We start from the raw sequence: 12,104 nt of genomic DNA on the forward strand, positions 1-12,104 counted from the left end.
ATGAGATAGTCATCCAACTTCTTAGTGCTGTTGAGAAAGGAGTCAGACCTGCCTGTGTACAAGCACAGAAGTGCTTGTGTTTTATAGAGCTTTGCTCAGATGTCTCTAGGTGTCATGGAAGAGATTTCCATTTTTGTTCGCTGCAGCCATCAACAACTTTGGTAGCTGTATATAGTAAATACATGGTCAGATGACTCTGCCTCTCACTCATGTTAAACCTGAAGGAAAACACCACTGGAGAGAGGGCAGGGAAAGAGATGTTTCAAATGTTTGTGTAAGTCTATCTGTGCATTTCCATTTTCCAGTGCTGATGGAGGATGCCCAAACAATTGGTTTAGACTAAATGCCTACCTTCTAGAGTGGCATAGATCCATTCCACAAAGCTGCAGTGTTAGGTGAAAATGAGAGTGTCAGACCTTAGATTTGCATCYTGTGCAGATCAGTTAAAGCTCTTCAAGATGCCATTAAAGAAAAAGTTTACCTGCAGCTATTGTACGGTAGTCAAGTAATCATCATCTGCGTTAAATGCAGATACTAATGAGCTATCTTATTAGYTTTCTGTGTCATGACTCGCATGATAGTATTTTGAATGGTATAATGCAATTATTTTTATTTATGAAATCGTATAAAACTCCACTAAAGTTTTAAATACTGTGTTTACACTGCTGTACAATCAGCAGTCAGCTTCTAACATGATGAGGTGGGGAAGAAAAAAAAAGAACAGAGAGAATGAATTGTTCCTAGCATGGATCTATTTTTATGGAGTTGAAAATGTGTTGGATAATGAGTTTGTGAGTAGATCAATTTGTTTGCRTTTTTTTGCAAAGGCATAATTTTATATACTCATTCAAGCAGTATTGATTTAATGCATTATAAGCAAGTTAGATGAGGATGCTGAGTGTACTGTACTAAAAAGGAGGCATGGGCTCACCATGAGCCCCCTCYGTGCTTTTCTCGTTCTTCTTCCACAAAAAGCTGAAAGTGTTTTACAGTTTTGCACCATCTTAACATTTGGTTCTGTTTTTTCCTCTACCTACCTTTTTTGCTTGTGTTACCTGCCTGTGCAGGTGTGTGATATCCTAACATTTCAACTAAATACTGCTTTGCACAGCGCCCATAGGTACACACTACAATCAGTAGTAAAGTGACTTAGTAAAGATAATCTAGTGTCTTCAATGAAACACCTCTCCCTGATCATGAAGGAGGCAGGTTTTAGGGATTTTTTCTCCATAGACTGGTGCTTTTTCTTCGATACATCATTGAGATCATCTGATGCTGYCTTTTTGGAAGATTCTGCAGAGCTATGACTTGGGTTCCTTTCCCCCTCTTTATGTCTTAACTTGAGTAAACTCTTYGTGGCTTATCTCCTTTAATTCAAAATAAAATTAAATTGATCTGGAAAGGTTGGATGTTCATTAGCTTGGTTTCTAAATCTTTTGTTTCACATGCTACCCAGTGCTTCCTTTTCTTTTCCACTGTGAATGACAGCACCAKTCAATCACACAGGCTACAGCATGGRCATTGGTCACTCCATCCCTTTGGATACAGCCCTTAGAGCCTTTGTCCAAACTGCAGGTATCACRGCAAGGCATTTGCAAAAATTGTTATAGAAAGGAGGGACCTCTCCCTTGCCATTTCATGTAAATGCCATTTACATTAAGAGCRGAACTTCTTGGGCCCTTCTGTACTGCTGATTGAAGTGATGCAACAGAGTAGAAAAAAAACATTCTTTATTTGCTTTTGTTTTAGTTTTAGCCCTACTTGTGTTGCTGAAGGACCTGGTGATTACCGGTGTACTGCYTGCCCACCTGGATATGAAGGCCAGTACTGTGAAAGGTAGGGTGAATAGAAAGAACAGAAAGAGGGACAATGAAATGAGGAAAAAGCATGAAGGAGATGAATGTTTTCCCACATTACAAGTGTGTACTTACTACTGTTTAAATACATGCCTTTGGATAATTTATTTCTTTTTTATATGCAGTTAAAATTCAGSCAACATAAACAGTTTTTACATACAACACTGTACATTTATAATCGATGWAATTTATATCACAGTTTTTGTCCTAGTCTTACTTTCTGATGCGTGAGGGCGTATTTTCCTCCAGGGCTCAGAAGTTAAATGGAAAAATCCTAATTTATCTAAAATTAGCTGCCATGCTAATAGTGTATCTTGATGTCATTTGTACCCTTTGTTTTAGTTGTGTTCTCATGGGCATTGGCTGTGAAAGACAGTTAYATACAAACATTTTAATGCTGAATTGTGAGTTAATAACCTAAACAGCCTCTCTTGTCCCATCCATCACAACACTGAGGGATTAAGATAATCAAAATTGGAAAATATCCACCAGGATCTTTCATGTCTGACACAAAACACAGGTGGCTAGGTCTATAGGCCAAACAATGATGGTGGAWTTTTTTTGTTGTGGTATAATACAAGTTTAACTGAAAGGTGTTAAGGAAGTGGAATCACTTTCACATACTCCCTCCATCCAGACTGTTCTGTGTCCTGATTTAGAAGTCAGTTTGTTGGACAGTTGCAGTATTTCTCTCTTGGTCATGAAGAAAAAAAGTTGTTTTTTTTTTTTTAAATGGTTCATGAATATTCATATAAATGACATTTATAATACTCCCAAGTATTCTTTGTGCACTACATCTCAGCTGTACAAATCCTGTTTTGTTTTTGCAATGTCTAGATGTTCTTCTGGCTACACGGGAAACCCACAGATCCCAGGAGGGTCCTGCCAGCCATGTGAGTGTGATCCMTATGGTTCCCTGCCTGTCCCCTGTGACCCTGTCACTGGACAGTGCACCTGCAAGCCTGGATTCACGGGGTGGAAGTGTGCTGGCTGTGAACATCGGCATGCACGGGATGGCATGAAATGCATCTGTACGTATACTAACGGAATTGTGGATAACTTTTGATTGTTTGTCAAACCTTCTTGTGTAACAGTGAGTGGTGTGGGTTTCTTTGAAAATAATTGCCAGGTTTCTTACTACTTTGGCATCTGGTCCAGTTATTTTCACAAGCCTTGAAATGGTAAGAAAACTCTGAACAATTTTTAATCAATAATTTATCACTGAAAATTGACAACAAAACTTCAAAGGATTTCTTTTTGACTTTTTGGAGTCTGTAGTTTTGCTAAATGTTGTCGCTGCTATTGTGACAATATTCGGTCTTAGTGAACTTTTTAACTGTTGTCCTAAATGTTTAACCAGTAATTGCATACTATGAGGCACACACAAAATCTTTACTAAGGGTTACTTGATCATGTTGATTCAAGAACCATCTACTGGAATTTAAAAGACATAAGCAATGACAATACATCATATCCAGCAAATAACCTATTTTGTTTAAAATAGAAAACTAATAACTTAAATCACCCTTTTGTGTTTAYAGTACTAGTATCTTTGTCCTACCCTCAATTTTGACATGTACAAAGTGATTATCTTGTATTTTTGTTTGGAATCTTTTTTCATGAAATTGGATAGTGCTTGTTTTGAGCCACAATCTCATATCACGTAATGCTGTATGCTTATATCTTACAAAAAAAAAAAAGTAGCAAAGTCTTTCTAGAGCACWTGGTCAGCCCTGACTGAAGGAAGGCATCTTCCTCTTTTCCATCTCCTCCAGATGTGAATAGAYTAACTTTATTGTGATTTTCTTTTCCCCATCAATGCCATGGTTGTTAAATTTAAAGTAGAATATTAGTAGAATTCCAGTAAATCCACAGCATATAATATTTAATAATGTGTGCATATTTGAATTTATTGGCAAGGCACAGTGAACTGGTTTAAATGTTTTAACTTTAACTGGAGCTTTTTCATAGAGATTGGAGTGTCTATGTGAGAAACATGTAACATCCAGAAAAGTAGGTACCATCTACTTTTTTTTTTCATTTGCTTCTCTAAAGAATTCATTTCTTTTGTACTTCAATACCCAGAGGCATACAGGTCTCTAGTGTGAGAATCAAATGGTAAAGTAAAAACAAATTGCTAACATTTTAAAAGCAAATCGAAAAAATAAAATAGGAAGTGTTTAAAATGAAGATATCATATAAGTCAAGAATGGAATGCATGGCTTCTTTGAGTGGTTAAAGAGGAAGATATTAGGCACATAGGGTGAGGAACTACATGGGAAAGAATATTTTTTCACTCATCTTAATAGTTGTGAGCAGCTCTCAGTCAGTCACCCGGACTTAGCAGAACTAAGCTTCGAAGTCTGTTGAAATCAGTGCTTTTACATTAGTCCTGAATCCCAGGTAGAGATTATAGGTTACTGGGAATGTAGACATACCTGCTTCTACTTCTTTATTATTAACAATATGGCATTGATGCATTGATTAAAAGCTTAGTGTACTTAAGGAAGATAAACTTCTAATGTCCTAATGGGATGTAGTTTAGGACTTAATTCTGAACTTAGTATCTGAAGCGCTATTTTGAACAACAGCAAAGTGATTGCAAATAGAGTCAGTAGTCCTTTTGCTGAAATAACTACATTTTGAGTTCCATTTAGTGGCCTATGTGTCAAGGAGAATTGTAATTGTGAGTTAAGTCCGTAAGTGCTGCAGCTACAAAATTTTCAAATAAGAACTGTGTTTTCCAGAGTGGCATCTAAATGAAAATGACTTCGTTTTTCAGTATCCTGAATAGCTCTTACGTTATTGCCAGTATTACCCCATTTTTGCAATCTCAAGCATGACTTACTATGTTTTTTATTAGTCTTTTACCTTATCAGTATTCTGAAAATTCTTTTGGGTATCCAGGATGACAGAGTTTCATTGTACAAAACAGCCTAAGTGCGAGTTATCATTTATAATGGTTTTCCAATTTGTTAATCAGGCTATTTCATTGTGTGGATAATGAGGTTAAAAATCCTCTCTGTGAATGGAAAAAGCTGTTTGCAGGCAAATGAAATTTTCCACCTTTTTGCTTTGAAAGATGTTATTTGCTATTATCTCTGATTTAACTGCAACTTATTTGAATGCAGGTGTTGAAATATATCTGCGCTATCTTTAGTGACATTTTTCTTCTAACTAGGTAATCAGTTTCCACTATTAAAAGAGCCCTTCATGTGTGCATATGCACGTTTAATTTGACCACTACAAGTGAGGGATCAAATAAGACTTATTTTCTTTAGTCATAAAAATTAGAACCACCTATAGGAACAGAAGAGAGGTTCTTTAAATCTCCCCTATCACAGGAAATAGTGTTTTACTGTTGATACCGTATCAATAACAACTGAGTCATAAATTGCAAAAATTGCAGTTAAATATTTCAGTAGACACTTTATATGCCTTTTAGCTCTTACTATATGATCTTCCTCTTGTTTAAAAGTTCCTCAAAATGCTATTACTCCAAATCTGCCTTAGGTAATGCAGTGCAATACCCCTGACATGGTAGAAAATAAACCAGATCAARCACCTGCCCACCTGTGGTGGACACAGGGCTTTGGCAAAGGGCGTGTGGCAAGCATAGATTTGGTGGGAATTTGGCCATGGTTTACATTGTCTAGTGTGTCAAAGCTTCRGAATGCAGCTCTTGGTAGGGATTCATTGCTGCAGCCCCTCATGTGCTTTGATATTCCTTGTCCTGTCAAAGAACCATTAGAAACAAGGTTCTTGCCCCACTTTGGGGCAACTTTGGAGCTTTCCTTCCTTAYGCTCAGAATACTGTTCCAATCTGAGTTTCATGCAGCTGAGAATTTGGTTCTGTATACAATGTATTTTTACTTTCATGTATCAACCAACTTCAATATACTCAGTAAATTCTCTTCTGGCAAACTTCAGTTGTAACAAAACCTTTAAAAACAGCGATACTCTCAATGTACAGAAAACTAGCGTCAAGAGCAGAATCCTGCTTGCATGGAATACCTAAAATGAGCTGAATGCATGTACCTACTTTTGCTCATTTGCAGTTCCTTTTCAACTACTGCAATTGCATTGTACCTGTCAGAATTGTGAAGAAYCCCTAGATGGGTGGTAAAGTGGTCTAACTTAAAGAAAATACAAGCAAATACAGAAAATACAGTCACCCATGTTTGAAAAAGTGTATTTTAAAATAGTATAAGACATAGTGTGTTTAAGCTCTCCTGTTAGTATGRTATAGTTAATGTTTAAGAAAGAGAAATTTTATTTTGAATGTTTAACAAAGAATAACTTTGAGAATAATGATTTTTTTTGCAAATTCTGTAAAAGGTCACCACAGAGTATGACCTGAAAAACCAAACAGWGTATATTTAAATCAGATTAGAGAGGTATTTTAGCCAAAATATGCATTCTTYCTTAAATATAACATTTTGATTTTCACATAGCCCATTTTCAGTGAAAAGGTTGGGGGGAGAAGCAAAGAAGCATGCATGTTCACTAAATTGATCTATTTCTGATGTAGTTGAAAATCTGTTTTACCAGGTTCTTACTGGTTTTTTTTTTTATAATGTGTCATTTTTAGTTGCTTAGTGCATGTCACTTTTCAGTGCTGTGTTATAACAGTTATATTTTAGTGAGCTACAGGTAAAATAGAAAGGGAATATATATATTTTTAAAGCTGCTGTTCAAAGGGGAAGATTTCACTTAATGCTAAATAACAATGATAAGATTATTACGGGTGCATGGCACAGGCATAATCCCATCCCCATTATATTCTTAGAACAGAACAATGTTTTTTTTTTTTTGTCTAGGATACCATCAGGGAATGAAAAGTTATATCMAAAAAGTAGATTTTTAAAAAAATAAATAATATGAGAGTATTGTCTACTACACATCATAAAAATTCTATTTCTTTTTTATTAGTATGGCTAGTRGCTGGATTTTTTCCCCAGCTAAAGTAACCATCCGGGTTGTCTTTTACAGATATTCATAACACTCTGTTGATGAATACTTTCTTATAAATTTTGTAAATTCACTTTCTCTTCTYTTTTGAAAAGGTCAGTAGCCAATTTAAAAAACAGTGTGATGATTGCAAATTAATTGTAATAATGCTGCCAGCATCTTTGTATACTGTCAAGTATGACAAAAGTTCTCCTGAATCTTCTCTCAGATTTTGAACCAAGCCTGTGGCAAATGTGCATTTTCTTAGAACTAGTAATCCTCTTGTGTGTTTTTTGTTACGCCTTGTGACGTTCCACTTCAGTTGCAGAGTTTGTAGTACATAAAATGAGGAAACTTAGATTGCAATGTTATTGGAACAATGACTGTGCTCACTACTGTGCCGTATTTACGGAACAAAACGATCCTGGTGAGAACTTCAAGGCTTTATTGTTGTCTGGCTCTATATATTATATGGCAAGTCAGATCTCACCTTCTGAATGATTTCAGGGTATCTGGCATAACCACATGGAGACTTCAAAAAAAAGTCCTCAATATTATGAGCTTTGTTTTAACACAAACTACAAAACTTTTCCTTGAATGTATGCTCCTGTCACAAATGTTGCTTGGGGTCRAGCAAAAGCCTAAATGTAAAGCAGTTGATGTGACTGAACAGGAACCAACCATGACACAAGGASATCAAGCAGATATTTCATTGTTAGGAGTGTTTTCTTCACTCAGTCCTGTGGGGGCAAAAAAAAGGACCCTTAGCCTTGCTGCAGCCAACAAATTTTCATCTTTATGAATATAAATATTGGTAGAAGAAGAAAATTATAGAATTATAAGAAAATTATATAATGAGATTCTTTTGATACCAGGTCTTGGGCACTTGAGAGTGATGCTTGCAATGAGAGGGTTTTTTCCCAGCTGACAATCAGTCCTAGACCAAGAAAAACAAGGGAGCTCCCAGCCACTAGTCATGGCAGAATCAGTGTTTTCCCTTTAAAAGAGTGAGTAGCTCCACGATCTCAGCCCTTCCAAATTCAGAATTAGGCAGAGATGCTGTCTCTGTCAGAGACAGATCTTGTAGAATCTGTGGAACAAAGCCTCTCCCAGATCCTACACAATGTTTAATTCAGCAGGAGCTGGGAGTTTCTCATTGCAAACTTTTACAGAGTGAGCTGGAAGATCCCATGTGTAACACCACATCTATGAAGCCTTGAATGAGCTTCTGCAGCATTCTGAGTTTGGTTGTGTGTCCTTGTGTCTCAGCTGTAAGGATTAAATTTGCTTCCTTGTTGGACAACTGCTTCTCAGGCTGCATGGGCTCAGTTAGGACATCTCTGCTTGGCCTAGAAGCTGATAAGCTATCACTTGTTCTTCCTTGTTATGATACATGAGCTCCTGCTTAGTTTAGACCCAAACTCCTCTCTTTCACCCAACTCAAGCAGTCTTTAAACTCAGCTGCTACTGGTATGTATTTGAACCAGCAGATGAGGATTTCTAGATAGTAGAAATCAGAAATAAACCTGATTAGGTGTTTTAGACCCTGATCTGGATGTGAATTTGCCCAGATTTTGGAGACTCATTGATTTTGTAAGCTGAAACAGCAGCAGTGGCAAGGAAGCTAAAGCTTTCAGCCCTCTACTGGGGTTTTGTTTTGGAGGGCATAGGAAGGCTATTTTGTTATTTGGTGTGAGACTAGTGCCAAAATGGGAAAAATTATGTAATAGCCAACAGATCAATGAGGTAGAAGTACTTCAGGGCTTTATTGTGAATTGACAGGAAGCTGAGAATGAAGAGTCACTGATTATCATGGGATACCTCCTTGTATCAGAGATGCATGGCTGCCTTTGGACCAAAAATTACCTAGTCATAACACAGTCCTCCAAATCTTCACAGAAATGAATGTATTAAAGCAAAATTGTGTCAGATAATCACTCAGTTGGAGGAACACATTGTGACTCAGACATATTTCTTTTATTGTACATTATCTCTCTTTGTAAGATGGAATAAATGTTTAGAGGTCTGTAAACTTAAAAGAATTTCTTTTGGCATGCATACTTTGGACATCTCACAAGAGGTAAGTCAGAATCCTCAGAGACTTAGTGTGCATGGAAAAGTGTGATGAAAATGGAAAATACAGTAATTTGCATTAATTGCTTGTTGAACTATTGTAATATTGATTGCATGATTTGCCTCTTACATGCTTGCACTTCTGTAATGATCTGAATTTAGTGCTGCATTTGTTAATATTARACACAAATTTATCCTGACAGCTTTATAGATAGACACAGAAGTATTGTATTGCAAAATATAATCAYGCTCTTGAAATATTTCCCATAGCTACAGTATGTTACAGACTGCATGCTGGAGTAGCTTAGTCCTGTCTCATCTACTCAGCTGTGGTCTCATTTGATGCAGTTCCTCTTTTCAACCTGATTATTGTGCAAGAAGTATTAATTTGTACGGAATTCTCACTTATCAATTGCTTACTCATTGGGAATACTTCATCTCTTCATGGGCAGTTCATTTTTTTCCTATTCATGTGAATTGAATTTATCTTTAACACGTAAAAATTTTTTAGAAATTTATTACCAACCACCAGGAAAATCTTGAAGGTGAATAGATTTCACTTATTTCATAAGTGAAGTAATATATCAGAAAAAACAAACACATCAAAAACCAAACTATGAAGGGCAACTCTTTTCAGGCCCAAGGTCACTTATTTTCATCCTGCAAAATGCTTATCAGGTCTCCTTATCATCTTGATCAGCTACAGAACAGGTGTTTGTTACATGAAACATAGTTTGCTGTAAAACTTACTTTTTCTTTAATTTTCTCAGACTGCTAAAGGCGAGCACACAGATGGCAAGAACTGGGATGGTAATAAGTTGGGGGGAAGGTTAAACTTGATGTAGAAGMATAAATCAGCATCTATCATGCCCACAGTTATTGACTGCAATTCCAGTGCAGTTCGGTTTATGTAACAAAATGCTGTGAAATAGGAGGAAGAAGTCTGCAAATGGAAGCAATGAAAATGCAAAAAGAATCTTAAAAYAACAGTAGTATCTAGCTTTCTGCACCCACTTCTTACTACACTAATCCAGCATCTACCTTGTCTCCTTTTCAATCATCACTTGAGTTTCATGGTGTATTGAAATGGTTTTCTTTTTTTCTCCTCTGTATTTGACTCTACTCTTTGTCTTTGCTATATTGAACAGTCAGCAAAATAAAAAACATATTTAGGTAACTGTAAAAACTTTAATGAGCAGAAAAGATTTAATCTACATGAAGAATAGATTTTGGGGAAAAAAGAAGTAATTCTCTTTTGAAAACTACTTCCCCTTTTCTACAAAAATGTACACTTTGCTTAGTGGGAGGTTTTTTAGCTATTAAATTGCCTAGCGTTGCTGAAATGAATAATTACATACTTGTAAAACTTTAGGTACAACTCTCCATGTCTCTTAACATCACTAGTGAATTCATTGTTTCACAGTTTGCTTCATCTCCTGAGATGTTTGGATTTGCCAGTCCTGTGTAGAGTCTTTATGCAGGGAAACTGAAAGGTATTCCCACAACTCAGTTCTAAAGGATAAAGAATTCTCCTGTCTGCTGCATAAATGATGCAAGATGAGAATTTCTTGTGATAGTTAATCGAAAGCAAAGGGGAGAAAAATGCAAACTCCTTTTGATATGTGCAGCACACAACAATATTTTTCATCCTGAAGGATATTTGTAAGGAAAGAAGCATACATGAAAAGCTTAAAAGCTGGTTACTGAAATATGGTAGGGAAAAGCATTTTTTTAAGAAAACTGTAAGTATTTTTACCTGGCTGCATTCAACTGTCTGCATTACAGGTTTAGTATGCTTGACCATGCTGTTATATGGAGATTTCTTTAGATTTTTTTTTTTTGCATTCAAGTCCATAATTATAGTGTGTTTCTTACAGCACTCATTAGATTTTCCAAATTGCCCCTCCGCTTTTCTCAAACTTGATCCAAATTGCCTGTCCAATTTGATATTTTATATTGGGTAGTCCATAATCAACAGCATTGATTATTTCCTCTTTTTGTGAGGTAAGCCTATCAATTTTGATCTTTGTCTTTTATATTAAACTGTCCCAATTGCTAAGTCCTAAGCAATCGCAACTTTCCTATTCCCTTGTTGTTGCTTCCATTTTCTCTCACACTACACTTTCAAGGTAATATATGTTAGGTAATATATGAGGAAACCAGTGTTACCTCCCACAGGTATGTGTGCCATACAATTTCTGAATCAAACATATGTCTCAAATGTTTAGCAAGAAGAAATGAGCTTTGTTGTTCTTCCCGCAGCTTGTGATGATGAATGCACAGGACTCCTTCTCAATGACCTGGATCGGCTAAACCAGATGATCCTGAGTGTGAACCTCAGTGGTCCACTGCCTGCTCCTTATAAAATGTTACAAGGCTTTGAGAACACAACACAGGAATTAAAGGTATGTTGGCAGTATTCATATACCTAAATAACAGAGCTGTACTTGAATCTGTTCAAACATACAGCTCTGAGTAGGTCCAGGGAAGAAGGAAAATGCAATATTTAATTATTTCAGGCTTGCTTTGGTTGATAAATAAGTATTACAGTTCTTAATCTTTGCTTACTTTGATAACTAAACCTTGCAGCAGTAATTTCTGAACAYATGTGCAAGGAGTTATACTTCAGGYGTAGAAAAGCAATGTTGCATACAAATAAAATGGTTTTCATGCTGATGGTCTATAAAGTGGTTATGTATTTTATATACTGTATGTTCCCTACCATACTTACAAGTTATGTAAAGTTGTCAAGATTCCTGAAAAAAGTCTGTTGGATGAGTGTGACAAGAGTCAGTGACAAAAGGGATTGCATATTATAATGAAATGTCTGATGCTTCTTCTCTTCAATATTTGGAAGCACCGACATCCATTACATACCRATTTTTCACTCTCCCATCTCTTTCCCAACAGCATTTGCTTTCACCTCAGCGAGCACCAGAGAGATTTCTTCAGCTAGCACGAGAAAATCTGGATACCCTGGTGACAGAAATGGATGAGCTACTGACAAGGGTATGTCTGTGATCACATTGAGGTCTATGGGTTTGGTTAAGGCTGCATAATGACAGAAATCTTCTGAGTATGAATTAAACATGAATGAATAGATGAATTGTAAGATGCTTCTCAATCTCAGTGTTTGAAATGGCAGCAACTCCTCTAACAGTCTCTTTCTGTGGRCCAATTTATTGACATATATTTTCTGCAATACTTCCTAATAAGGTAAGAAAG

The 12,104-nt window shown here is 36.4% G+C and overlaps 1 protein-coding gene across 1 annotated transcript in view; it reads left to right on the forward strand.

The window, feature by feature from the left end:
- The window catches only part of LAMA2 (laminin subunit alpha 2), a gene marked incomplete at its 5' end in the record, with an annotated part of 156,271 nt that overhangs the window by 62,876 nt on the left and 81,291 nt on the right, over window positions 1-12,104 (forward strand). The window contains 4 exons of the mRNA XM_057364457.1: window positions 1,750-1,836; window positions 2,694-2,887; window positions 11,142-11,284; window positions 11,790-11,888. Of these exons, the coding sequence (XP_057220440.1) occupies window positions 1,750-1,836; window positions 2,694-2,887; window positions 11,142-11,284; window positions 11,790-11,888 (523 nt within the window). The remainder of the gene's footprint in view (window positions 1-1,749; window positions 1,837-2,693; window positions 2,888-11,141; window positions 11,285-11,789; window positions 11,889-12,104) is intronic.

Source organism: Malurus melanocephalus, unplaced genomic scaffold, assembly GCF_030028575.1.
Source record: "Malurus melanocephalus ecotype Western Australia unplaced genomic scaffold, MMel_1.1 scaffold_38, whole genome shotgun sequence".
In the NCBI taxonomy this organism is placed as follows: Eukaryota; Metazoa; Chordata; class Aves; order Passeriformes; family Maluridae; genus Malurus; species Malurus melanocephalus.